Genomic DNA, 27,211 nt, shown 5'->3' with positions numbered 1-27,211 from the left:
TGCCCCGGGGAAATCTGCCCTGAAACCAGATTTAGCGTACGGCAACTTTCCCCAGGCATCCCCAGCCATTTTGGTTTTGGGCTTTTTATTTTGATAATAATTAACTCCCCCCCCCACTTAAAGCATGCTTTTCTTGCTTGCTCTGGGCTCTGCTGGCTGCTGCCATTCTGTGCTTGCATCTTTTGGAAAGGAAGCTGTATAACTCGGCGGTAAATCTTGCCCCTGCTGCACTTGGCTAGAATTCCTGCCCGGCTACTTGGGATTATATTGCATGTCCCTCTAATCTCTGGAAGTAAACCAAAACCAAGGGCTGCTATGAAGGCCCAATATGTTGATAGAACTACCCAGGGGAGACACGGTGCAATGCTCATGGGCACTTTGTGAGGGTGGGTTGACCTGTGCCAAGGCTGACCGTGGTCTCGTTTGTGCGCTCGGAGAAACGGATCGCAAAGGCAACAACCAGGGCAAGCTGTGGTGTTTGATCTGCTTCTGTGATTTCATTTCCGGGGGCGCTGTCAAGTGAAAGCGCTGGGAAAGTTGAGAATGGAGACACAACTGCTGTGCTCCAACAAAGTGCTTTACCTGGCTGCATATACTCTCCCTCCTGGCAAATAGATGAGGAAGAAATGGAGATAGTGACAGATTTCATTTTCCTGGGCTCCAAGATCACTGCAGATGGGGACTGCAGCAAAGAAATTAAAAGACGCTTGCTCCTGGGGAGGAAAGCTATGGCAAATCTAGACAGCATCCTAAAAAGCAGAGACATCACCCTGCCAACAAAAGTGTGTCTAGTTAAAGCTATGGTCTTCCCAGTTGCAATGTATGGCTGCGAAAGTTGGACCATAAGGAAGGCCGAGCGTCAAAGAATTGAGGCTTTTGAACTCTGGTGCTGGAGAAGAATCTTGCAAGTCCATTGGACTGCAAGGCGAACAAACCGGTCAGTCCTAGAGGAGATCAGCCCTGACTGCTCCTTAGAAGGCCAGATCCTGAAGATGAAACTCTAATACTTTGGCCACCTCATGAGAAGGAAAGACTCCCTGGAGAAGAGCCTAATGCTGGGAGCGACTGAGGGCAAAAGAAGAGGGGGACGACAGAGAATGAGGTGGCTGGATGGAGTCACTGAAGCAGTAGGTGCAAACTTAAATGGACTCCGGGGAATGGTAGAGGACAGGAAGGCCTGGAGGATCATTGTCCATGGGGTCACGATGGGTCGGACACAACTTCACACCTAAGAACAACAACAAATATACTCTCTCTTCCGTGGGTCTGTCTGTACTCACATGGAGGCATCTTTGAGGAGCCAGGGGTGGTGAAGGGAAGGGCAAAGGAAGCAAGTGAGGGCTACAAATTACGGCCACCAGATTCAACCAGTTCAGAGGTAGGAAAACTTAGTTCCCCTCCCTCCTTAATCTCTTCTTTGAGAAACAGTTCATTTGAGGTTGCTGTTGGTTTGTCAGCAGTTTTGCGAGCCAATTACGCTGCCTCAACCTTTAGCCACTCCTGACTATTTTAAGCATTCCTCTCTCTTGTCCTGACACATTTTGACAAATCCACTGATTTTCCTCCACAACTTGGCCAATAACCAGCCCTTTCTTCCTGCCAGAAGCGTGACTCATGACTGGGTCATTTCTTATCATGTTCCTTGTGATATCCTACCTCTCCTCAGTGTTTATATTGGCTTCCCTCACTTCTAATGTGTGTTTCTGGCTTTCTGATCTCCTTATCTTCTGGCTGTCCCACCAGAACTAAATTTTAAAACCAGATTGGGTAAAGTCGGTCACCAGCCTTTTAGGCTTGAGCTGTGTCGCTAGTTAAACTTTGAATCTTGACGGAGGCATATGAAATATTTTAAGTTTCTAAGAGTGCCATCCTAAGTACAATAACGATACGATAACGATAACATTTATTGTATGTAGCCAAAGGCCATTACAAAACACAATTAAAACAATAGGGCACAAATATAAATAAATAAAGCAATATTTCTCCTATATTGTGTACATAAAATTGTAAACATGGACTACTAAGTTACAATAAAAGGCATAAAATGGTGTATCAAGGAGGCTCCTGTAAAAATGCATTAGCTCGAATCTTCCTGGCAGCCAGAGCAAAAAGCGCCACCCTAAGTAGAAAAACCATCTTGATCCTAAGTAGAGGGCCCTTCCAGGGCCGTTGTCATCAGTGAGTTTAGAAGAGTACAAGTGTTTCGAGCTGCAATGCTGGGTTGCTCTTTGAACTGGTCTCAGAATGGTGTTAAATGTATTACGGAGTTCCAGCACTTTGTAGCTACTTTGCTGGCTTTGGACCATAAACTGGAGGGCAGATGTTTTATACCTGCAGGCTCTCTATTAAGTCTAAGAACTCTAGTATTTCTGCCAGGAGAGATGGGAGTTGAAGAGGAGGGAGGAGATGCACACACATGCATGTTAGGTTTTTGTCTTAGAAACCATTGCAGATTACTGTGTCTGCTAGATCTTTGCATCAAGCTTTTTTTCACTCACCAAATGCAGCCAGATAATTGTCTTGTATATCATTCTTGAGCTGCTGGTGGTTTTTTGGAGTGGGGGGGTGTAGCACCGATATGGAATAGTAATTTTCAGTAGCAGCGCAGACTCATTTCTTCACTCTACTCTTCTGCTTTCAGTTTCCTCTTTGGAAAAGGAAATCAGCTGTAATAAGAGTTTTCTATCACACCTTTTAGGAGGTCATTGTGTAGTTATGATAAATCGCCAATGTTCTGTAAGGAGTTCATTGGAAAGTGTGATCCAGTTGTATTGCATTGTTCATTAGTTGTCGTTTGTTGTCTGTCTATACTGTCTTTTGTGGGGCAGGGTTATTTTTCCTGTAATCTGCTTTGAGTCTCAATAACCACTGCAGACTGTAAACAAAAAAAAAGTAGATTTTACAAATGATAATGCCAAATCATGATTTGTCTTGGTAGTATAGTGGTTAAGAGCAGAGTCCTCTAATCTGGAGAACCTGGTTTGATTCCCCCCTTTTGCTGATGTACAACTTTCCTTCCCTTCAAGTTGGGTTTGAAGACTATGGACCAGATTGTGATAGCATGAGGATAACGGCGTTCTTGGACATTCCAGGGCAGGATAACTTGGCTCCACTTGCACGTCTGGAAAAATATGCGTTTAGCGATAATATATTCAACAGGTAACAAATATACTGCAAACAGTTATGCTGATGTCATTTTACTATGATTGTTTCTCACCTTTTCATAGATAGAAATTCTGTTGGGGCAAAATTTTAATTGCTGATTTTAATTGCAGTTTTTATTATGTTTAATCATGCCGAGAAGTATATATATTTTAAAGTCATATACTTTCTAGTTCTTTTCTGCAGGCTAAAGACCCCATGTTTAGGAAGGGGTATGGAAGTTCTACTATTTTTTTGGTGTCATTGGACAGTGTCTCCCCCCCTTCCCCCCAATTTGGACAACAAGCTAAAAAAGGCATTGTCTTTATTAGCTTTCTGTTGTAATTCAGAGGGAGTAGAACACTGCTAGTGATTACTGCTTTGTGAGCTGGTGGTAGGGTTGCCACTCTCCAGGTGGGGCCTAAAGATCCCCCAGGAGATCAACTGTGTGCCACCCCCCCTGGGGGGGGTCTGGCAAAATAAATAAATGCATAAATAAATAAAATTTATGTTAAGATCCAGTTAGTTTTAATTAATTATAAATGTTTTAATTTTAAAATCTGTATATCATTTTTATGCTGTTACCCTCCCTGAGTGTTGCAGAAGGGTGAGATACAAGTAAAAATGTATTATGATTATTGATTTTGCTCACTGCATCTGAATTAACTTGAAAAATTGAAATTCGGGAAGATGTTGCATTATCCTTTTTTGTTGCAGGCAAATCATTGCCAGAGGTCTACTTGATGTCTTTCGAGATTTCAGTCACAACGATGAAGATTACTTGACCGTAATGGCCATAGTGGTCAGGCTGTCGGAAGATATAGGTGAGGTTTTCAGCTTCAACAAGTGTTTGTATTATAGTGGGTAGGCAAGGAAAAGTCATGCGTGTGTCCTTTTGTCCCAAAAGGCTCTCTGGGGTGATAAAAATAATAAAGTTTCACATTTTCAAGAGATGAACAAGAACTATTTTGTAAAGATTTAGATTGGGTATTTCAGTATCAGTGCTACATTCATTAACGCTAGACTTCTTAAATCTGATAGAACAGAGACTTTTGGTTTCTGTTTCTCGCCTCTAGTCTGAATGGTCAGAACTCAATGACCTTGTCCTGCACAGTCCAGCCAATCAGCCAGTGTGAGTTTGACTTCACTGCTGTTCATCTCTCTCTGTCGCATCTGCCCACCTATCTATCCACATACACAGGATTTTTCCAGAAAAGTTCTTAGGAGGAGTTGGTGGAGCAGGTCAACATTGCCCATCTTTGTGTGCCCTGAAAATTATTTTGATTTCGACATTTGCACTATCTGCATACCAAATATATCGAGTTTAGGTTTGCAGGGTCCCCCCTGGTCACCAGCTGGGGATGGAGGAGTGGGGGGCTCGGGTACCCAGAGTTGGGAAACTCTTGGAGATTAGGGGATGAAGCCTGGGGAAGACAAGAACTTAATTGGGTTGCAGTGCCATTGAGTCTACCCTCCAGAACAGGGGTAGTCAAACTGCGGCCCTACAGATGTCCATGGACTACAATTCCCATGAGGCCCTGCCAGCATCTGTTGGCAGGGGCTTATGGAAATTGTAATCCATTGACATCTAGAGGGCCGCAGTTTGACTACCCCTGCTCCAGAGTATTCATTTTCTCCAGGATAACTGATTGTTGTAGTCTGGAGCTGAGTTGTAATTCCAGGGGATCCCCAGGTCCCACCTGGTGGCTGGCATCCCTAATCCAGCTCCCCTAATCCAGCCCAGGGTGTCTGTTGTGGGGAGAGGAATGGGAAGGCGATTGTAAGCCGCTTTGAGCCTCCTTTGGGTAGGGAAAAGCGGCATATAAGAACCAACTCTTCTTCTTCTTCTATATGAAAATAAGTTGCAATTAGACTTTTGCTGAAAATTATATTCTGCTGTTCTTGAATGATATTCTAAAAGATGTGGAACATTTTCAGTAAGAAGTTTACTTACCTGGTTCTTCTGTTTCACAGTGTAAGATGTTCTTTATTGCAACCCTGTGTTTTCTGTCTTTACTCTGCTTAAAGGTTTTGGTTTTTTTAATCCCCAGAACCTACTGTACGGACAGAACTAATGGAACAGATCCCACCCATTGCCGTTTTTCTACAAGAGAGCAGACCAAACTTTGCTCCAGCCTTTTCTGAATATTTTATGCCTATTGTGGTGAGATACCTCACAGATCCAAACAACCAGGTACTGTACTGACTGTATAAATTTAGTTACTAAGATTTGTTCCTTGAGACTATGGAAAACTGTTTGGTGTAGTGTATATATATATATATATGTGTGTGTGTGTGTGTGTATAGCTAGATTTATTTGGTGTTCACATAGTTTTGCATTGCATTGAAATTCATTCATTCATTCATTCATTCATTCATTCATTCATTCATTCATTCATTCATTCATTCATTCATTCATTCATTCATTCATTCATATTTATATACCGCCCTCCCTGAAAGGGTGGTTTACATATAACTGAAACTATACATGAAACCATACATATAATAACTATAACATTCATATTATTAATTGATATAACTGGGTAACAGTATAACATAGCAGTATAACAGTATAACCTAAACAGTAGTAACTCAAACAGGTCCAGGAGTCTTAGTGGGTTTTTTTTTTTTGGGGGGGGGGGTTGCGGAGTGGACAGGCCCCTGCAGATGTTGGTTGGTTGGCTGGCCTGGCCTCAGCCAAATGATGAAACTGGATTCCAGTTCATTGTTGGAGTCATCAGTGGGAGGGAGGGAAGTTAGATGGTTCAGTCCATTTTGCCTGGATCTTGCCAAGTCCAAAGGCCTCCTTTCCCAACACAGATAGATGTAGCAATGAGAGAGGGGAGAGGAATTGGCTAAGCACTCCTCTGCCATCCATGAGCTCAGGTAAGAACCTTCTCCCCAAGAACATTTGTGCTATGCTTTTTTTTTTTTTTTTTTTTGGCATCTGTCTTTTAAAAGAATTTCCAGCAAATCTCCTTGGGAGCCAATTTAGCTGACAATGTATGAAGTATAATAAATTATATTACACTTGTAGCCACTTCCGTGGAAGAAATTAATGGGCACGTTGATATCAGAAAGGTATACGAGTGTGTCTCAAGATGTGTTAATTCATAGTTATCAGAAATGAACAGTACCTTCATGTGATGGCTGGGGAAGCATTGAACCACCCAAACTAATAGCAATGTCGCTGTTTGTATTATCTTTAAAATTATACAGTGGAGGGTCTCACTTCAGCATCCAGCTTAATACATTATTTGTTATGAGAATACGAGGTGGAAGTGGATTAGGAGACTATGTTGGAATAGCCAGAATGGCCCATTTGTAATGCTGCCTTTCCAAGTAGCACACAGTCTCATTAGTAGCTCTAGTGTGTGCATAATGCTGCTCGGCACAAGAGGCCTCCCTGATGCCAGAGGTAATGCTTTGGCTTGCAGTGAAGCCATGGAAAGTCCACATAGGTTTATTTAATGCCCTACACAGCCTGGCATTAGTCATTTGCAGTATATAAATTGCCAAGAGAAAAGGGGAGGGGGATGGGGAACCAGCAGATGATTTTACTTTTAAATACAGATTTTTCTCCCTGACAACCTCAGGGTGACCAGTTGGAGAACCGCTCATAGGCTTTGCACCCTCAGTGACCCTTGCCATTGAAATTCATGAGGATAGTCCAGTGCTTTGGACTAGACCGGTACGTTAATTCTCTAGGCTAACTTAGACACAAACAGGTAATTCAGGACTGACCAAGACCACTACTGGCCAGGTCAAATCTTTATAAGTAATTCCAACACTTTACCGAAGTACGACGGTTTTCAAGTCTGTGACTGAATGTGACTGTTACAGCCTGCCCGCCCCCCACACCCCTGCCCCGGGCTTATGTTTGCAGAGTGATCGGTTTCTGAAGTGTCCACCATCTTCAGTTCAGTAGGAAAACAGGAACTCATTTGGATTTTCATTGGTCCTGCTTTTGTTTGCACTGGGACAAACCTGGATAGCTGACATTTTCTCCTTTGGTCATCCATAGGTTAGAAAAGCCAGCCAGGAATCTCTGGTGATACTGCTGGAACAAGGGCTAATTTCTCAAAACGATATTGCAAACAAAGTATGCCCGATCCTGTTGGACTTGTCTGCTCCAGAGAGTGACGATGAATACAAGGTGGAAGCTGTTAATGTAAGTATCTATTGTTTTTATTCTTATCGGCTAGATATCAGGAAACATTTTTTCACAGTCAAGAGTAGTTCTGTGGCATAATGGGAGGTGGTGAGCTCTCCTTCACTGGTGGTCTTTAAGCAACAGCTGGACAGAAACTTACCAGGCATTCTTTAGACTGATCCTGCATTGAGAAAGGGGGGGTGAACTAGATGGCCTGTCTGGCCCAACTCTAGGACTCTATGGTTATTTATTTAATTTGTATACTGCTCTCCCGTGCAGGCTTGTGGCGGTGCACAACAATAGAAAACAATCACACAATTAGTATTAAAAACCTTTAAAACCTCATTTTCCATTCAAGTTGTGTTCTGCCGTGTCATCCATACAGTCCTTATTGCTTCCGGCGTAGAACATAATTGTGGTTTTCCATGGAGGTTTTCTGTTGGGGGGGGGGGGATTTGATATTGGTATCTCCAGTTGCAACCAAAAACCTGGTGGAAGAGCTCCAGATGTACAAGCCCTGTTTTTTAAGGAATGGGGTGATTTTTGACATCTAGCATCGCGTAAAAGTTAAATATCATACAATTTTGCTAGTTAAATTACACGATTGTTACTACTGGCTGAAAATGAAATGTTGAGGCAAAGGGAGGGATCGGAGTGACTCTAATGAGCATCTTCTATGGGGCTCTCGAGGTCAGGTGTGCTTATTCAGTGTGTTCAGCCTGCATAAACCACACTGGTGAGGCTGTGCTGACTTCCTTCTCATTTGTGTTGCAGATGAGAGAGATTAAAGGTTGATTCTAGCCAGTGCAATCCATACAAGCAAAAGAGCAACTTCCTACGAGAGCCCCCCGAGCTAAATTGCACTTTCTGGTCACAATCTCTTTTCCTATTTATTTATCTATTTATGTTTTCATGTTTTTATAATTTTATATTATATTTATAATGTATCTTTCTGGTTTAGCACTCCAGCATCAAGCTGAGCATGTGAGAAGTCCCAATACTGATGACTTTTAAGGCGAGAAAATGTCTTTAGAATGAAATGTGTAAATCCCCCCCACCCTTCACCCCCAGTTTCCCAGGCCTTAACTAATCTACTCAGGCAATACTGCAGAATCCCCAGCAGCCTGCATTTCACACCTGTTGGCTGTTTTTTGGTTCGGTCTGCAGAGCTATTGCCTGGATAGTATTTCTTCATTACCACCCCACCCCCCCAAAACACATTTCTCAGTAATATTCTGTGATTTGCTGAAGGCTCTTAAATATAAATTAGTGGAGATGTATATGTGGCATGTGCTCTGGAACACATGTTGGTTTGTGCATTCTTCTGCTTTTGTAATCTAAAGAGGATGAGATAATTTTACAGAGTTGTACTCTTCTAACTCCACTGAAGTCAGTAGGCTTAGAATGGTATAACTCTGTTTAGGAATGGCTGGCAGATGTCCTGAGGCAGACATATAACACCCTAAACAGTTCAGACAGTTTAGCTTCGGTCAAAGAAAAGCTCTAGTTTGTATGTCACTAGCAAGGCAACTGTTGCAGAGGTTTCTGTGAGGGAGGCTTACCAAGCCTCCACTTGGGGCAAGGGATCTCCCACAGCTAGCAGGCATTTCCTGGTAGCAGCTCAGCTGGTTGGCAGGGGGGGGGGAATTGTGGGAAACAGGAGGGAGGCTGTTAGGAGTGTCCCAAAGCATTGATGTCACTCCACGCGTGTCCAGAAGGAAAAGCGCATTGTCAAAGAATACCAGCAATGCTCTGGCATTTGGGCCAAACTCTATGGTTGAACAATAAGAGTTTAATCATAGAGTTTGTCCCAAATGCCACTTCTTGGTGCATGGGGAGTGATGTCATTATGTCAGCAGTGACATTATTATAGTGCTAGTAAGCACCCCCTCCCAGCTAGTTAAGTCTCCTGCCATTAAAGTCATTGTTCTATATTAATTTAAATTATTACAGTTCATAAGGCCTTTTCGAGGCTCATTCAGAAATAGAGATGGTAATTCAGATAATTTGTTTCCCAACAGCTTCCCTGAAGGATTTGCCAACTGAGTATGTCTCTTGGAAGAATGTATTGCTTTCTCTTCCTGGCAGTCCCCGGTCAGCCGTTTGTACTACATTACCTCTAACACAGGCTGTTGTTCATCTGCCAGGCTGTCTATGCAAAGCTCCTTTGACCTACAAATGGGTCATGACCTACTGCTGTGAATTGCTGCCATTGAGGCTGCAGTAGCTTGAAGCTAAATCCTATTTTCTAAATCCTGTTTTCTTACCATTTGAAAAAAAGAAATCCTGGAACGCCTTTGGCCACAAAAAAATTGTTTTGAAAGCTGATTGAAATGTTGTTTTCAAATTATAAGGTCTCTGAAGATTTACAGTCAACCTCAACGTAAATACTGCCCCCCCGAGCCGCAAGGGAGTGGCGGGTTATAAATATAATAATAATAATAATAATAATAATTTAATTTGCGAGAAAATAATGCATTAGTTACAGAAAGACCTATATTCCTTCCCAGGTACTTGGAGTGGTTTAGCTTTTTAAAAAAGGTGTGGGAAGAAACAGTTAATCATCCCCTGTATTCATCTCTTACCCATGATCAAATTATCAGTCCACCCCCCCCCCCGCCGTGGTCGCATTTAGTTAATTAATAATATATCATTAGATAATTATCTAATATACAGGACAGATTGTCTTTACATGAAATGACCATAAATTTTCCTAGAATTTCGTTTTTCGGTTACCTTTCAACTACAGAAATGTAACAAACGATGTTAAACTACACAGTTCCACGCCAAGGGGGAGCCCCAGCCATGGCGGCTGCTGGAGAGCACCAAAGGTGAGCCGGCAGCAGAGTGGCAGGGCAGCCCCTGAGGCAGCAGCCGGGGAGGAGGAACTGTGGCCCGGTACCGACTGATCCATGGACCGGTCCCCAGTCCAGGGGTTGGGGACCACTGTGTTAGAGGACTGACTCAAGGACAATTGGAAATTGTCAAAAGATAAAAGGTCAAGTTGAGTATTGACCTCCTAGGCATCTATGAATTACATTGGAAAGATTATGGTTTCTTTCAATCGGAGGATTTAATCATCTATTCAGGACACAACTCCATAAAAAGGAATGGTGTGGCTTTCATTGCAAACAAAAAATTTTCTCAAGCAGTGGACAGTTTTTTGACAATGATTGAATCATCACAATCCGAATTTGTGCCAAGCCAATAAATTTCACAGCTGTCCAAGTATATGCTCCGACCACTGATGCAACAGAGGTGGAAATTGAAGACTTCTGTACTGCCATTCAAGACACTTTGAAACAAGTACCCAAGACAGATGTCATTTATATAATGGGTGACTTTAATGCAAAAGCTGGCACACAAGCAAAGAGAGACATTACTGGCGACTTTGGACTTTGAGAAAGGAGTTATGCAGGTGACTGTCGGTTTCACATCATGAACACTTGATTCAAACAGCATAAACATTTCCTATACACTTGGATATCACCAAATGGACTACACAGGAACCAAATTGGCTATAAGTTATGCAGCTGATGATGGTTAAGTTCAAAACATATCTAGGCGCTGATTGCGGGTTCAGATCATGAACTGTTACTGGCTAAAATAAAAAGAAAACTGCAGCATCAAGAGAGCATTGGGGCTAAGGAAGTTCAATGTAACTACAGTTCCGCTCACTTATGCAGTAGAGGTGAAAAATTGATTTCAACTATTGGGCACAGCCGAGAAGATGCCTGATGAACTGTGGCAGGAAAGTCAATCAACTGTTGTTAAAACAGCAGTTAAACACACACTGTACAAAAAGCCAGAAAAAAATCAAAATGGCTCTCAAATGAAACGATAAGAATAGCTGAATTTAGAAAAAGCAGCAAAAGGGACGAAGCAAGAAAATTAAATGTGGATTTTAAGAAGGCAGCAAGAATAGATAGTGAATCTTTCTGGAATCAGAAATGCAAGCAGTTAGAAGAAGATTACTAAAAGGGACATATGAGAAATACTTCTGCATAAGTAAAGAGGTTCCAAATGCCATTTGCTGCTTGTATCAAATCATCATCAAAGAGAAACAGAGCATCAAGAACAGGTGGCGGGTCTACACAGAAGAACTGTACGCATGCAGAACGAAAGTTTGCTTTCTTCAAAATGAAAAAGAAAAATAGAATTTGAACTGGCCATTCTTAAAGAGGAAGTTGAATCAGTATTGAGTCCATTGCCAAACAACAAAGCCCCAGGCATTGATATCATACCCATGGAATTGCTGAGATGTGTACCAATCAAAACCATTACAGCTTTGGGAAACTAATAATTGGCCAGAGGAGTGGAAACAAAAAGGGGTGGACTCAGACTGCTTTTATTACTGTACAATAGCCCTCATTTTTCATGCTGGTAAGATCCTGCTCAAAATCATACAATAACGCATAGCAATAACCATTGAAAGAGAATTACCGGATGTTCAAGGTGGTTTTAGATGAAGGTGTGGCACTTATCACCACATAGCAAACATGCACTAGATTTTGGAAAAGTCATGGGAATATCAGAACGATGTTTATATTTGCTGTATTGACTACAAGAAAGCTTTTGGTTGTGTGGATTACAACAAATTGTGGAAAGCCCTGCAAAATTTGGGATTGCCAATGCATTTGATCAGACTGAAGCAGTCGCTCTACGCAAACCAAGAAACCATTGTACGTACACCATTTGGCGACACTGACTGCTTCAAAATAGAGGAAGGAGTGTGCCATGGTTGTATTCTTTCCCCTTTACTGTTTAATGTATATGCTGAGATCATTATGAGAGAGATTGAACTCAAAGAATCCAATACTGGAATTAAGATTGAAGGAAGGAATATAAATAATCTTCTGTATGCTGATGGAAAAGCAAGGACATAAGCCTGACTACCAAATGTATTTCTCATAGCCACTTATGGCTGTGTAAGTTGAACAATGAAAAAATTGGACAAGAGAAGAATCCATTCATTTGAACTATGGTGTTGGAGAAGGCTTTCGTTGGTTCCATGGATATAAAAATTCACACACAAGGAAATACTACAGCGCACAACATCTGATATATTATGGGCAAAATCATGAAACTCCATCTCAGTTACTTTTTCCATAACGTGCGATCCAACTCAGTAGAGACAGCAGTTATACTAGGATTGGTCAGTGGAAAAAGGAAACCAGGCTGAAAAAGAGCACAGTGGTTGGACGCGATGAAGATAGACACCTGCCAAAACACTGCATGGCTGAGGGAGGCAGTGTGGGATTGGGAAACGTGGCAACAGCTGTGCCATGGATCACCAAGAGTTGGACATGACTGAATGGCTGGCAACAACAATAACTAGTAATACTTTAGAAGCCATCAATTTTTTCAAGGCATAAGCTTTTGAGACCTCCCTTTGTCAGACATGAATAGGAATGGACTGACATAACTATGGGGTGAAGGTCAACATATGTTAAGAATATTTATGCTCCAGCTGCTAGAGGACTTAAACTCGGGAAGGGAAATAAAATTTAGCTCTGTTCCCTACATACAGAGCCCACTTTGGTTTGAAAAGACTATACGTTAAAATACCTGAAAACTTTTCATCATGGTGCTCCCCTGTTTTTCCCATCACTATATCTAGTAATCTATGGAAAATAGTCCCATTTCTTTTAGTGAACCTTTAAATAGTAAAACTATGAATTATGAACTTGCTTAATTCCCTTATATTTTGAAGGCTTCAGTTCATTTACAAAAATAATCAGTTGTGTTTCCACAGAAGGGGACAGGTATACAATTCCATTTCAGCCGGGGTGCCTGATACTTCACCCATAAAATGACTTTACCGGCCAGACTACAGTCTCTTGCTTGGGAGTTGCTTAGGCCAGCTTCCAGTGACATCTGAACACCAGATGTCTTCTGCAGGGACTGGCAATTCCATTATAAAAAAAGGAATTGTGGACGATTCTCAATTTTTTTGGCATTTTTATTTGGCATTCTGTCATAAAGGCAGAGCTTGTTTGAGTGATGAGAGAGCTGTCATCTCACATAGGTTCCACCACACTCATTCAGGCTAGTACTTGTTGGCTGTTCCCGCACTTAACGTAGGCATTGACCAGAGCCCAGCCCTTTCCCATCATGTCTGCCACAATCTGGAACTCTGAAGAAGTGAGGGTCTTGTTAGAGATCTTGCCTATTTGCCAGGGTTTTGTTGGGTCTTGGAAAGCTGGCATCTTATATGTCGGGGAGAGAGGTATTTGGAGGATTTATTTTATCTGGTTTTTATGTCTGATTATTACCTCTAAGCCTCTTTAAGCTGAGAGGAAAGGTGGGATGCTAGGAATATGCATACAGAATTAACACCGTTTCAAGAAAACCATAAAGCATGAAAGGATCTATAAAAAGCAAAGGGTTATTATCTAAATGTCACAAAACCTTGCTGGAATTAGAAGATGACATAGGAGTTGTATAACATCATTATCTCTGGACAGTGCCAGTTACTATAGCAATGCCAGCCGGGCCACCGAGGAGCACAAGGAAGGTTTCTGCATGCTCAAGGGAGTGCTTAGATATACAAACAGTCCTTCCACCTCTTATGTCAAAGGCAACCCCCCCCCAAAGAAAAACTACTAATGTCATGAAATTCTAATGCAGAGTATATGGACATCCTCTCTTTCTGACCATCCAACCTTTCCACTGTTATGAGGAAACATTTCAGAGTCAAAGCCAGGTTCTTATGGCAACCCCCAGCAAGAGGAGTTTAAGGCAATAAAGATGCATAGCTGGTTTGCTGTTGCCTTCCTCTGCAGAGTCTCCCAAGTACTGACCCTGATTAGCTTTTGAGATCCATTGAGACCAGGCCTTCTCACTGGTGGCTTCCACCAGTGGAACAGCCTCCTGGAGGAGGTCAGAAGGGCTACCAGACTTCTGTTTTCCTGCAGAATGTGCCAAACAGTAATACTTAAGAGGGCATTTGTAAAGAAAAGGTTAGAACTGTAGTAGTATGAATTAGAGAGCACCTATGCTTTGGAATTATGGTGTTGGAAACAAATGGTGCGAATACCATGGACAGCCAAAGTTACCAACAAGACAGTTTTAAAGAGCAAACCAACTATGTCATTAGAAGGCAAGATATTACGGCTAAAGCTCAGTTTGGACACATCATGCGATCAAACTCGTTAGAAAAATCATTAATGCTAATGCTCAGCATGGTCAGTGGCAAAAGGAAACATGGTCGCCAAAGGATCTGCTGGCTGAACACGATCAAAGCTGACACAGGGATGACCATGAACCAACAAAAAGAAGCGATCATTGACAGAGACGCGTGGCAGAAACTTTCCTATAGAATCAACGAGGCTCGGACACGAATGAACAGATATCATCATCATAGTAATGATTGTCGTAGACTTTGTAATCTACTTTCTTTTTATAGTATACCGTGCTTAGTTGTTTGCATTGTTCTTAAGTTCTGTACTTGATTAATTGCATTGTTCTTTGGTAATTTATGCTGTCTGGTTGCAGTGTATATATCCTGTATTGCACCTTGATCAAGGAAGGCAGCAAATAAAGGGATAGAAGAAGATAGAAATTTTAAGACATCCTTCAATGAGTTGGGGATATTTTTGTTGTTTGAAAATATCGTGGTGTTCAAAATTAGCCGCAGTCTATGATTTGTCAGTTCAAAAAACTTAAATGTTACCTAGTTTTTCTATTCTTAACATTCAACACCATTCCCACTTATTCTAAAACCTTCCCACTATCTGTGAGTCTTGCTGGTTTCAATTTAGCTTGAATTTTTCAACACACACATATTCTGAACACTGTTTAGAAAATGATGCCTTAGAAGAGGATGGTTTTCCAAAAAATCTGCAACCAGTTTTCTAGCTAGGGGAAGACATTTTGCACTTGTCTGACTGCAAGTACCAAAATAAATACCAAAATATTTTTGAGAATTAATAAGTGTCCATTATTTGCTATAATTCAATAACGGATCCGAAATCTCTTAAATTTGTGGCTGCTCTACTGCATATGAAAACAGTGATCTGGTTACCTTGAAAGAGAGTATCAAGGGCTGAGTATAGTCTGTTTTTTCCAGTCTATTAGAATTCATGTCTGATTAAGAATTCATGTCTGGATTAAGATTGTTTTCCTCAAGTTTCTGTTCAAATATATAGCCATAATTTAAACAGTAAATTGGTCCAAAAGGAACTAAAGAAGGATAAGTCATTTTCTTTCTTAAAGAATCAGTGTGCTATAATCTTCATTCCATGATTTTGGAACGGAATGGTTCCACGTGCAGCTGTTTAACATTTTACGTAACCGACTCATAAGGAGCTCTTCCAATACTGTATATGCTAAGTTCAAACCATCGGAACTCAGTGACTTACTCCTTTTTATTTTCCTAACCACATCTATTCTTTCCTGAGCCATGATAAGTTCTTTTAAACAAGCAGTATCGTGTGACACCGCTTTCCTCAGGACTGCTGAGTCCAAGAGGAAATGACTTTTCATGGAAATAATGAAACTAAGACATTTTCCCCCTTTCTTCGTAGATAATTTGCAAAATGGCCTCTATGGTGAACAAGTCGACAGTTGAATGCTTACTCCTTCCCCGATTCTGTGAGCTTTGTGGAGATGGGAAACTTTTTCAAGTCCGTAAGGTTAGTTCATCTTTATAGTCTCTGAGTCCACCCACCCCTCACAGGCTAGCTTCAGAAGATTTATTTTTTGATATTTTGTAGCCATCTGAAATGGCTGAGCCTGAAAAAATACCAAACATATGCCAATAAAATTATTTTGATTAAAAATATTCAAAATATTCAGGATGTTTTGGGACTACCATGTAGCTGAAGGATGTTTAAAGAGCTTGCAGTCCCTTTACACACCTTCAGGGTGAATTTGAGGCTTGAAGAAGGTGTTTAAAGAGACTGCAAGCCTTTTAGACACCATTGGAGTTCACTTGTGCCACAGCTTACAAAAGGCACTTAAACTTTAAAGGGACTGCTGTCCCTTTAAAGTTTAAATGCCTTTCCCTCTTCCATTGAAAACTAAGGAGGACAGGGGCATCTACTTTGGGGGCCCATAGAACTGTACCCATCTAGTCTAATCCTTTTCAAACTTGTTTTGAGGAGAGACATCAGCAGCATTTAATAAAAACTGTAGATGGGAAGTGCAGCGTTTTTCTTCCAGCCATGTGAACTGTCAGTCTTGTCCATTTAATCAAGATAGAAGAAAATCTTATTTCTTGAGGATCTGTGATGATGGCCGGTAAGATAAAACATTGCATGCCACAGGAAATTTTTAAAAAGTCAATATTTTTTCATTGCAGGTTTGTGCAGCAAATTTTGGTGACATCTGCAATGCTGTTGGGCAAGAGGCCACGGAGAAGAGCTTGGTACGTTAAAGGGCTGAGACCCTGCCTCCCAAAAAATAATAATACAATAATTTTAAAAAAATTTAAAATCTTTAACTGGCCCTTCCAGCATTGCTCAGGGTGGGTCACAGCAGTTTGTAATAGCATCATATGCAAATTAAAACAACATTAAAACAATATTAATGTTTACTTATTTATTTAATTTTATATTTATATGCACGTTCCCAAATAATACTCCGGACAGGTTTTGGTCCCAGGAGCTGATCTTCCATTTTCTACTAATGGTGGTGAGACCAGCATTTATTGAGGGATATTATATTATTTAGATGGGTGTTATTTTGGGCCCCGACATTAAGCCTGGTGAAATAGCTCCATCTTGCAGGCCCTGCAGAACTGGTTAAGGGAGGGGTAGTCAAACTGCGGCCCTCCAGATGTCCATGGACTACAATTCCCATTTGCTGGCAGGGGCTCATGGGAATTGTAGTCCATGGACATCTGAAGGGCCGCAGTTTGACTACCCCTGGGTTAAGGTCTTGTAGGGCCCTGGTCTCCTTTGGGAGCACATTTCATCAGGCTGGAGAAAGCCCTGCCCCTGGTCATGGCCAGTCTCACCTCTTTCAGGCCAGGGATCCTCAGTAGACATTGCTCTGCAGAAAAGACAGTCCCGTAGAAACACCAGTCCCAGACCTAGGTTGTTGAAGGTCAAGACCAAAACTTGATTTGGCGTCAGTGCAGCTGGGAGAGCACTAGTGTTATATGTGTACCCCCACTGAGCCCTTGTCAGGACTAGAACCACTGCATTTTTGACCAGTTGGAATTTCCAGAGCAGTCTGAATCGCAGCCCTTCCTAGAGTGAGTTGCAGAAATCTTAGCATTAACGTTGTTGCAGGAGATTGCTGTTGAGATTCAGCAAAGAAAAGTGGTCTTCTTTTTGTCTAAAGCCACTCTCAACTCTTAAGTGAGTAACTTTGTAAATAGTTTACTAGGAGGTGAGTTAGGAGAGGGGCTGTAGCTCAGTGATACTGGATCTGCTTGGCATGTAGAAAGTCCCAGATTCAAGCCCTGGCACTTCCAGTTAAAGAATCTGAACCACAGTTCTGAGGTAGCATCACATGTTCATGTAGGTTATGTTAAAAATCTCTATCGAGAACCCTGGAGAGCTGCTGCCAGTCAGAATCCACAAGGCCTTGATGGACCAGCGATCTGACGGTACAAGGCAGCTCCACGTGTCCTCGGAAGAAGGGTGGGTCCAATTTAAAATGAGAATTGACTGACAGAAAGGCAACAGGAGGCCAACAGAGAGAATAGAAGAGTGAGTAAAGATCTAGAGGGGAAAAAAATCTGAAGGAAAGGCAGAGAGACTTCTAAAATTCCGCAAGTTGTGAGCAGGGTTTTCCCTGTTGTGCCACAGTGTCAAATAAAAATATGAAATAATCTGCATCAGTGTTTAGAATGTGGACAGGAATCCTAGCTCGGGGGGGCGGGGGTTAAGCTAATATTGGAGCATTCTGTGGACATAGTCTTCTGCATAGCCTGTGATCCCAGCAGTTTCCAAAGGCACAAATGTTTATTTTTTTCCTCCATCTGTCAGCTCTGGTACCTTAGTGAACAAGGAAACGGCACTTACACACATGCTTTGGCCAGGAGACACAGGAGCGAGTCACACTCAGCCTCTGAGACTGGAAGTGTTCAGAACCAGCGTGTTGTAGTGGTTAAGAGTGGCAGCTTCTAATCTGGCAAACTGAGTTTGATTCTCTACTCCTTCCCATGCAGCCAGCTGGGTGACCTTGGTCTTGTCATAGTCCTGATAATGCTGTTCTGACTGAGCAATAATACCAGGGCTCTCTCATCCCCACCTACCACACAGGGTGTCTGTTGTGGGGAGAGGAAGGGAAGGGGATGGTAAGCCACTCTGGGACTCCTGGTAGTGACAAGCAGGGTATAAAAACCAACTGTTCTTCTTATGTCTGCCCTAGTCCCTGCCCACCTCTCCTGCCCCTGTGCTTTTTCTTCAGCTCACTAAGGTGGTGGCTGCAGTTGACAACTTTATTTTGGAAGGCTAATCCTTCATGTCAGCATTCCTTCCTTAAGCCCCGCTGAAAGGGCGTGAATGTTTTGGAAGTCATCTGGCCCTCTTCTCAACTTCTCATCCGAATTTGAAATAAGTCAGATTGACAGACGGCTTGGGTGACATGGCTATTTTCTCACAAGCGTAACTTGCATCTTGTGTCTGTAGCCTCAGTGTCTCTGAGATCAACATGGCATGGGGGCTTATTTTAGATTCCTCTGCCTATGTCACTTGGATTCTTGTGTCCTTCTTTGCTACCAAGTGCTAGTCTACAGAAGACTTCAGAAAACTAACTTTCACCCCTGGCTGTTAGATGATTTCTCCAAAGGAAAGTGAATGCATTAAGGGGCTGCAGTCCAAATCAGTAACAAAGAGGCTATTTTTGAACTGGATCACCAACACCCCCCCCCCCATAAATGGGTTCTAGATGAACCTTAAACCCTCCCTTAAAGCTGAAATGACTAAACTGAGGCTATGGTACTTTGGTCACATTCTGAGAAGTTGAGACTCATTGGAAAAGACAATAATGCTAGGAGAAGTTGAAGGCCACAGGAAAAGAGGAAGACTCAGTGTGAGATGGAGTGACTCCATGAGGGAGGCCATGGACTTTAGTTTGCAAGTGGTAAGCAAGGGAGTGATAGGCGGCTTTTCGGAAGCAACTTGATGGCACCTAACACGCACACAAGCACAATTTTAGAACTGATGTGCTATTTCTTTATTTTGGTAGATCCCTAAGTTTTTTGAGCTTTGCTCTGATAGCGTTTGGGGCATGAGGAAGGCTTGTGCCGAATGCTTCATGGCTGTCTCCTACACGACGTCGCCTGAAGTTCGGAGGAGCAAGCTGTCCCCCCTTTTTATCAGTCTCATCAGCGACCCGTGCAGATGGGTAAGTAGGAGGTGGAGCTCATTGTAAACGACAGCTGCTCCATGGCAGTTCTTGGCTGACTTTTGAGAAAAGAAAGACATATTTTGTCAACTCTGAACAGGTAAAATGAAATGAGAACTATCAATGATAAAGGGGGTTTAAAACTTTCATCGTGTGTCACCTATCCTGAATGGGAAATAATTAGGGGGAGTAAAGAGCAGGGAAAGCATTTTAATTTTATTTCTTTATCCATAGCAACAGTTGCGATGGGAAATAGACCTTTCCTTTGTTCTGCCAAGAGCACTGTCAGGTCTTGAGGATCCTGTGTTAAGTCTTTCTCTTTAATTTCACAAAATAAATTTGACCTGAAAGTACTGTTCATATACGGAGGACTGAAGGAAATTGCATTTGTGCAAAGACGTTTCTTCCTGTGTGCAGATGCATGTTTCACCTTTAGTTTACGACCAGTTAAGTGGAACCATTCTTTCCTTGCAAGCAGGTAGGTAGTTCTGTGGTATAGTCTACACCAGTGGTCCCCAACCTTTTTATCACCAGGGACTGGTCAACGCTTGACAATTTTACTGAGGCCCGGGGGGGGGGGGTAGTCTTTTGCCGAGGGACGTCGCTGCAGCCACCTGAGCCCCTGCTCCACTTGCTTTCCCACCAGTGCCCCTGACTTCCCGCTGCCCACTGGGAGGTGCTGCCAGCAGAAGCTCCGCAGTGCCACGCCGAGGGGGAGCCCCAGCCATGGTGGCCGCTGGAGAGCACCAAAAGTGAGCTAGCGGCAGAGTGGCAGGGCAGCCCCCGAGGCAGCAGCCGGGGAGGAGGACGAGGAGGAGCTGCGGCCCGGTACCGACTGATCCACGGACCGGTCCCGGTCCGCAGACCAGGGGTTGGGGACCACTGGAGTACACTGCACTAGATTCTATGAGACACATGCGAATACACTCAGGCTGAGTAAGAGTGGCACCTTGAAGAGTAAATATTTTAATTGTGGTGGCTCCAAGAGATACATTTGGATACATTTTATGTGGGGAGTCTCTTAATTAATTTTTTTTACCACCTTTTAGTCCCCATTATTATATCACATGAGTTTATTTAACTATTAGACCACTGAAGACCCCAAGAGGGGTTGAAACGCATTTGTTTTTCTGTTTTTTTGTAATTTATCCATGTATCAAAGTGCTTTGGATTTGTGTAATAGCGCATGGTATATGTTGAGGTTTTAAAATGTTACGTGCACACAGGAATTGAAATAAATAATTGCATTTTAATATTTAGTATCTTATGCTGCGACTCGACCTCTTAGGTTCTCACCTTTAGTTTATGACAAGTTAAACGGAAACATTCTTTCCTTGCAAGCACGTAGCTAGTTCTGTGGTACAGTCAGCCAAAGACTCAAATTTTTGCTTCAGACCGAAGCTTAAGAGCAGGGATGAATTCTAGCACCATGGCTCAGTGACGGTAAACCAGTTTAAAAAGCTTGTTTCTCTGTGCAGATCCCCTTCTGGACTGGGGTCCCGTTTGAAAAAGATGGCTGTGTGGATGGATCACTGTATTCCGCATCTAGTCTGCATATGTGTATCGTCCTGGTGGATTGGGCCAGGGTGCACAGTGCCAAATAGTGTGGCAGCTGTGAGTACATGTTGGCAGGTGCAGAGGCACTGAGTTGAAGGGAATAGCAGCAGTGCCAGCCACACCTCACATTTCAGATATACATATATGCAAAACAGTTTTCTAGGAAAATAAAATTCAAGTGGGTAGCCATGTTGGCCTGAAGCAGCACAACAAATTTTGAGTCCAGTAGCACCTTTACAACTAACAAATATTTATTCAAGGTGTGAGCTTTTGTTTGCATGCACAAGCTCACACCTTGAATAAATCTTTGTCGGTCTTAAAGGTGCCATTGGACTCAAAATAAAAGTTATGAATGGGGTGTAGAAGGGGTTCTGCAAACTCTCTAGAGTTCTTTGAGCCCTCTTGGGTACACACCATCCATCCCAGTGGATTGGGAGTCGTCCAGTACAACCAGGTGCCTCTTGACAACCGCTCTGTGCATGTCAGCCCATCAGCCAGACAATATACCCTGCCTACTACCATCACTAGATGTGTCCATATCCACAGAGGGAAAATACATCCTGAGTCTTTCTGCTTAATCTCTGTCCTCTGTCAGAGTCTCTCCATCTTCACCCAGCAGTCACTCTCTTGCCTCATTTACCTTACATGTGTTCCTCACATATTTGAAGAAGCTTTTCTTGTTATAGTGGTCTTCCCTGGCCAGTCTCAGGCCTCATCCAGCTGGGCTCTTAAGTTCTTAACCGTAAGGTTTGTGTACTACAAAATAATGTTACCTCCATTGATGTGATATTGTGATGTACAATATACACGCTCAACATGGGCTCTTTGGTCCAACTTCATAAAACATTAAAAAACACTGCTTGCTCATGCAGTACAGTTATGTATAGAATCGCTTTTGTTGCATAAATAATCTTGTGTTTTTAATACCTTTGCTCCTGGAAGTTTTTAGCTTCCTGGTTAGGGTTAAAAAAAAAAAGGTACTAACAATACAAGTCAGAGCTGATTATCTTTTGAAACATTTTCAAATAAAAGTGAACTGTGGCTTGTGAAGGCTTAGCTCCCAGGAGAATGGTTCCATTGTGTCTTTTTGTTTCTTTCTAATATTCTAGGTTCGCCAGTCTGCGTTCCAATCCCTTGGGCCATTTATTTCTACTTTTGCAAACCCTTCCAGTGCTGGGCTTTACATTCGGGAGGATGGGACTCTCAGTATCCGGCCTTCCAGCCCCCACCCAACAGGCTACAATACAAATGCCGCACCATGCAGGTACAGAACCTTGGAGATACCTGATCCAAAAATCAGTACATCTGGATGCAGAGCTGATTGCATTCTGTCCTAAGCATTCTGTGTTTGGTATTTACCCCAGTATTCTCCAGTAACTGAGCTGTGTGAGAATGGATACTTCGAAATAATTAGCTCATGTCAAGGTTTTCATTGTGACTTGGCCTTCACAGGGGCAGGATAGAATGCCTTCCCTACTGTTGTGAAGGCAGAGGAAAAAAAGAAAAGATAGCAGAATCAGGAGACTCTGTTTCTGTTTCTAAATTCATCCCATTAGCACTTTAGAGATCAACAAAAATGTGCTATGAGCTTTCAAGAGTTAGGGCTCTCAAAGTCATCTGAAAGTTCTCTTGAAAGCTCATACTCCAAAAATCTTATTGGTCTTTAAAGTTCCAGTGGACTCGAACCTAGCTGATCTGCCACAGAGCAACATGGCTATGCTGTGAAACTGCTTTTACTCAAAGATGGAGTCTCCTGAATTCTGCAACTTCTCAACCCAATCTCAACCCAACTAGATGCCTAGTAGAAAAATTATTCGCGTATAAGGTCACTTAGGTAGTGTGAATCTGTGAGAATCCAATCGATTGCTCCCAATGAGCAGTTTTTGTAGAAATAAAATCTCTTTATTGAAAGAGCAATGAAGCAAGCATCTCTAGGTCTTTTGCTAAAACTGATGCCTTTGGGAACTGTTACCCCTTATCTACCGTCACCCCTGCATTCCCTGCTGCTCCCCCTGGGCACATGTTTGGGCACAGAACTTTCCAGATGCCCTTCCTCCAGGGCTGGGAGGAGATATTGTGTACCCATAACATCAAATGGCCAAGGGGCTGGAATTCCAGAGACACTAAACTAGCTACATTCATACCTACCCTGTAAATAACAAGAGATCAACAGGCAAATATACGAGGCATAAATCAAAGGTGACAGGCAAGGGGTGGGGTTACCACAGATAATGGCAAAAGCTTATGACAGCATGGTTGTGACAGAAACAAACCTTGATTAATTTTATGATGTGTCTGTGAGCAGGATTTGACCGCCCCCCCCCAAAAAAAAACCTAAGAAAGTTAATTATGGAATTGCTCTTTTAGCGCAACTAAAACAATTCTGCAGGGCCAGCAAAAGGCATCTCCTCTGCTAGGCATGCATTTGAGGTCAGCCAAAGCTAATCAACATCGACTGGGCGCCCGAACCCCCCTCCCATGAATCCATACACTTGAACTGACCAACCATGGGTCTGTTAGATTGTTACTTGCTAGAATGTTATTTTCCCTGTTCATTACTGTTATTATTATTATTCCTCTGACACAGCCATTGAATGTTATGGATTGTTCTTGTTCCGTATGAACCACCCTGAGCCTAAGGAAAGGGCGGTATATAAATGTAATAAATAAATTAAATAAACATCATGACTAATGGGATTTCCTTATCAGATTAGAGGAGCCCATGGAGAATAAATCAGAATCATTGGCGGAAGGACCTTCTAAGGGCTGCACGTCTTGCTCTGAGAGCACAGCTGCCCGAGGCGAAAGCTCAGTTGCACATATTAATTCTGGGATAGACCTGACTCGACTGACCGAGAGCGACAGTGTTGGCACTTGCCCGGCCCAGGACACTAAAGACTGTCAGGTCAGCAGCTGCAGGGGAATGAACTCCCGGGTCCAGTCGGCGGAAGACGTGTTTAACACTTTCTTGTACTGGCGTCCTCCCCTTCCCGACATAAGTCAGGACCTTGAACTGCTCCAGTGCAAGACGGAGAAGCATGAAGAAATCTGCTCGGCCTCGGAAGCACTTTGCAACAACTGTGTTGCCAGCAGCGAAATTAAAAAGGTGCTGCAAAGTTTGCAGGAGCACATGGATGACCCTGACGTCCAAGGTTAGAGCCGACTGTTTAATCTTCTGAAAACACTTAAGCATTTAAAACATTTAGAACGCTATTCTAACTATGCAAAGCAGTGGTTTGATTGTTTATGTATTGTAAGCCGCCCCAAGATGACTGGCTCGAGAGAGGTGGGCTATAAATGCAAATACAAATAAAGAACCTGTATAATACACACACACACAAGTCAACAGGTAAGAAGCTGAAAACCAAAGTAGAGGAACAATCAGCAACGCTTGTTAAGGCCAGAGGTGAGCAGTCATGTCCAAGTGGGGGTAACGTTCCGCTTGAGCTGCCTTAGAATGACCAGTGCAGTGGGTTCTGCAGTGCTTTCTTCTGATTGGTTAAAATATAGAAGCTGGATTGAGAGGCTCTTGAGTTTTCAGATGAAAACATGGGTCAGTCACTTTGTCCCCAAGCGAAGCCAGTTTCTTGAGAGAAATATTCTCGTGTAAGACACTATGTAAGGTTGCAAGTCTGTTTTTTTTAATGTTGCTTAAAACATCCATGCTCCACATTTTTGCCCACATAAGGGCCACCAAGGTGGCTAACAGTTTAAAAACAGACATACTAAACTGAGTAGCCGTGTTGGTCTGAAGTAGGACGAAAAATTTACTTTTCAGTATTCCAGAGCAGAAAGGAGGAAAACAGAAGAAAGGCAGGATGTGAATATTTTTAAAGGTTTTTATTCTGTTCTGTGTGGTATGAGCATCTTTCCGAAATACATTGTTGGGGCAAGTAAGGGGAAGCTGTATGAATAAAGCGGCTTCGCTGAACTTGTTCCCTCTAATCAGCTCAGGTCCAGGTCCTGTCTGCTGCACTCCGAGCTGCTCATCTCGACTCCATCAACGACTGCGAGGACCAACAAGACGAAGAAGTCAATAGCAGCGGCCAGGAAGAGGCTTCCCTTTTGGACCCCGATGACAGCCCGAGGAATGAAGGGACCTTGTCTTTGTTGCCACCCCAGGGAGAGACCACCGAACCCTCCATTCCAGCAGTAATGAAAAATGTGGTGAGTCACTGTTACCTTAAATGGACTCCAGGGAATGGCAGAGGACAGGAAGGCCTGGAGGATCATTGTCCATGGGGTCGCGATGGGCCGGACACGACTTTGCACCTAGCAACAACAAATTGTTACCTTTATTTATTATATTCAGCCAGTTTAATGTATTGTTCTGTTACGTTATGTGTGAACCACCCTGAGCCTTAGGGGAGGGCAGTGAGTGAGTGAGAGTGAATGTTGAACTAAGGTAAAAATGTTTTGGCTGTGGCTTGAAATGATTAAACTAGAGTAATAGGAATCCATTTAGGCATTATTTTTCTTGAATAATGCATTTGCAATAGTCCATAACCATTTGCTTTGTCAGGTATGGACTTTGATTACTTTCATTAGCACAGTAGCCTGAACTCAGTTCTCAGAGAGATACTGATTGCTTGAGCTGTACTGCATTTCAATGTATTATTTTAGATCATGTACTGATAAATTTTTCATCTGGCACATTTATACAGGACGTAGAAGAACTACTTAATGGGACCAACAAAGTTTTAGAAATAGAAGATAACAATCCATCCTTCGAAGAAGACAAATCAAAATTACAGGTTGTTTCAAAAATTTCTTAATAGACCACAGTAAAGTTCTGCTGAAACATTTTGTATAATCCATTGTTCAGAAAACCAGTCTTGGTTACTTGCTTCTAGCAGACTGTGATGTATAAGAATAGATTTTATTTAATTTTTAAAAAATCACTATATATGAAGAACAACAAGGGCCTTATCCCAATATCTTTGGGCGTATCCTGCGTTGAGCAGGGGGTTGGACTAGATGGCCTGTATGGCCCCTTCCAACTCTATGATTCTATGAAAACATATTGTATTTACACAATATGAGATTGACTGTGAATGTGGGAGGGGGGAAAAGGTTATACACTAAAATGAATTTTAGTATTGTACATACCTATAATTTCCATGCGATTTAAGATGACCCCTTATTTTTCTTAATGGTGCTCTGGGGGAGAAAATTCTAATCTTCCTTTCAGCCAAACCCTATGAGTGAAGGCTGAAGGACTTGGGAATGTTCAGCCTGGAGAAGAGGAGGGTAAGAGGGGACAGGATGGCTCTCTTGAAGTATTTGAAAGGCTGTCACTTGGAGAAGAGCGGGGAATGGTTCCTGTTGGAAGCAGAGGATTGAGCCAGGTTACAATGCTGGCTGTGACTACCCAAAAAGGCTTATGCTGAGGATTGTCGAATCTGCATGCTTAATAGCCATACGGGAGGCTGGATCTAACTCTTCCCTTTTCCTATTGTCTCTTATCCAAACAGTCTATTTTGGGTGCATATAATGTACTTCTTGGGCATATAACGCATGAAGACAAATACGGTATTTGTATTAGTCAGGTGTTACTTCCGTTCTGCTTGGGAAGAGAAATTCTGGCTCGCATTCATAGCATTGCAGAATATGACATCTGGCAGCACCCTAAGCTAAGTTGTGTCCCAAATGCAATTTTTCAAATTAACATATACTCTCAGAACCAATCTTCTCAGCTACCTGTGTGTAAATGCATAATGTACAATTTAATAATTTGTGGGACTTGTTTTTCTTGACACTCCTTGGTCATTCCTGATCAGCCAGACCGTCCCTTTTGTCTAAGTCAGGGGTAGTCAAACTGCGGCCCTCCAGATGTCCATGGACTACAATTCCCATGAGCCCCTGCCAGCAATGCTGGCAGGGGCTCATGGGAATAGTAGTCCATGGACATCTGGAGGGCCGCAGTTTGACTACCCCTGGTCTAAATAATCTGTTGAGTGCTGCGACAATAAAGTCACAGCCTCACAAGACGAAGCTGTTAGTTTGGCCTAGTGTTACGTTTCTTCTACTGGCTGGTTTCCAGTCTGCATTTGCCAT

The 27,211-nt window shown here is 42.5% G+C and overlaps 1 protein-coding gene across 7 annotated transcripts in view; it reads left to right on the top strand.

The window, feature by feature from the left end:
- LOC143836421 (serine/threonine-protein phosphatase 4 regulatory subunit 1-like) overlaps positions 1–27,211 on the top strand; it is a 45,023-nt gene that overhangs the window by 8,378 nt on the left and 9,434 nt on the right. For all 7 annotated transcript variants that reach the window (XM_077335704.1, XM_077335702.1, XM_077335707.1 and 4 more), the window contains 11 exons: positions 3,027–3,159; positions 3,859–3,965; positions 5,193–5,335; positions 7,166–7,312; positions 15,823–15,930; positions 16,599–16,664; positions 19,439–19,597; positions 22,264–22,418; positions 23,864–24,306; positions 25,104–25,321; positions 25,819–25,908. In XM_077335704.1, coding sequence (XP_077191819.1) covers positions 3,027–3,159; positions 3,859–3,965; positions 5,193–5,335; positions 7,166–7,312; positions 15,823–15,930; positions 16,599–16,664; positions 19,439–19,597; positions 22,264–22,418; positions 23,864–24,306; positions 25,104–25,321; positions 25,819–25,908 — 1,769 coding nt within the window. The remainder of the gene's footprint in view (positions 1–3,026; positions 3,160–3,858; positions 3,966–5,192; positions 5,336–7,165; positions 7,313–15,822; positions 15,931–16,598; positions 16,665–19,438; positions 19,598–22,263; positions 22,419–23,863; positions 24,307–25,103; positions 25,322–25,818; positions 25,909–27,211) is intronic.

The sequence above is a fragment of the Paroedura picta genome, chromosome 4 (assembly GCF_049243985.1).
Source record: "Paroedura picta isolate Pp20150507F chromosome 4, Ppicta_v3.0, whole genome shotgun sequence".
Lineage (NCBI taxonomy): Eukaryota > Metazoa > Chordata > Lepidosauria > Squamata > Gekkonidae > Paroedura > Paroedura picta.
This window is presented reverse-complemented; position numbering and strand designations above follow the sequence as displayed.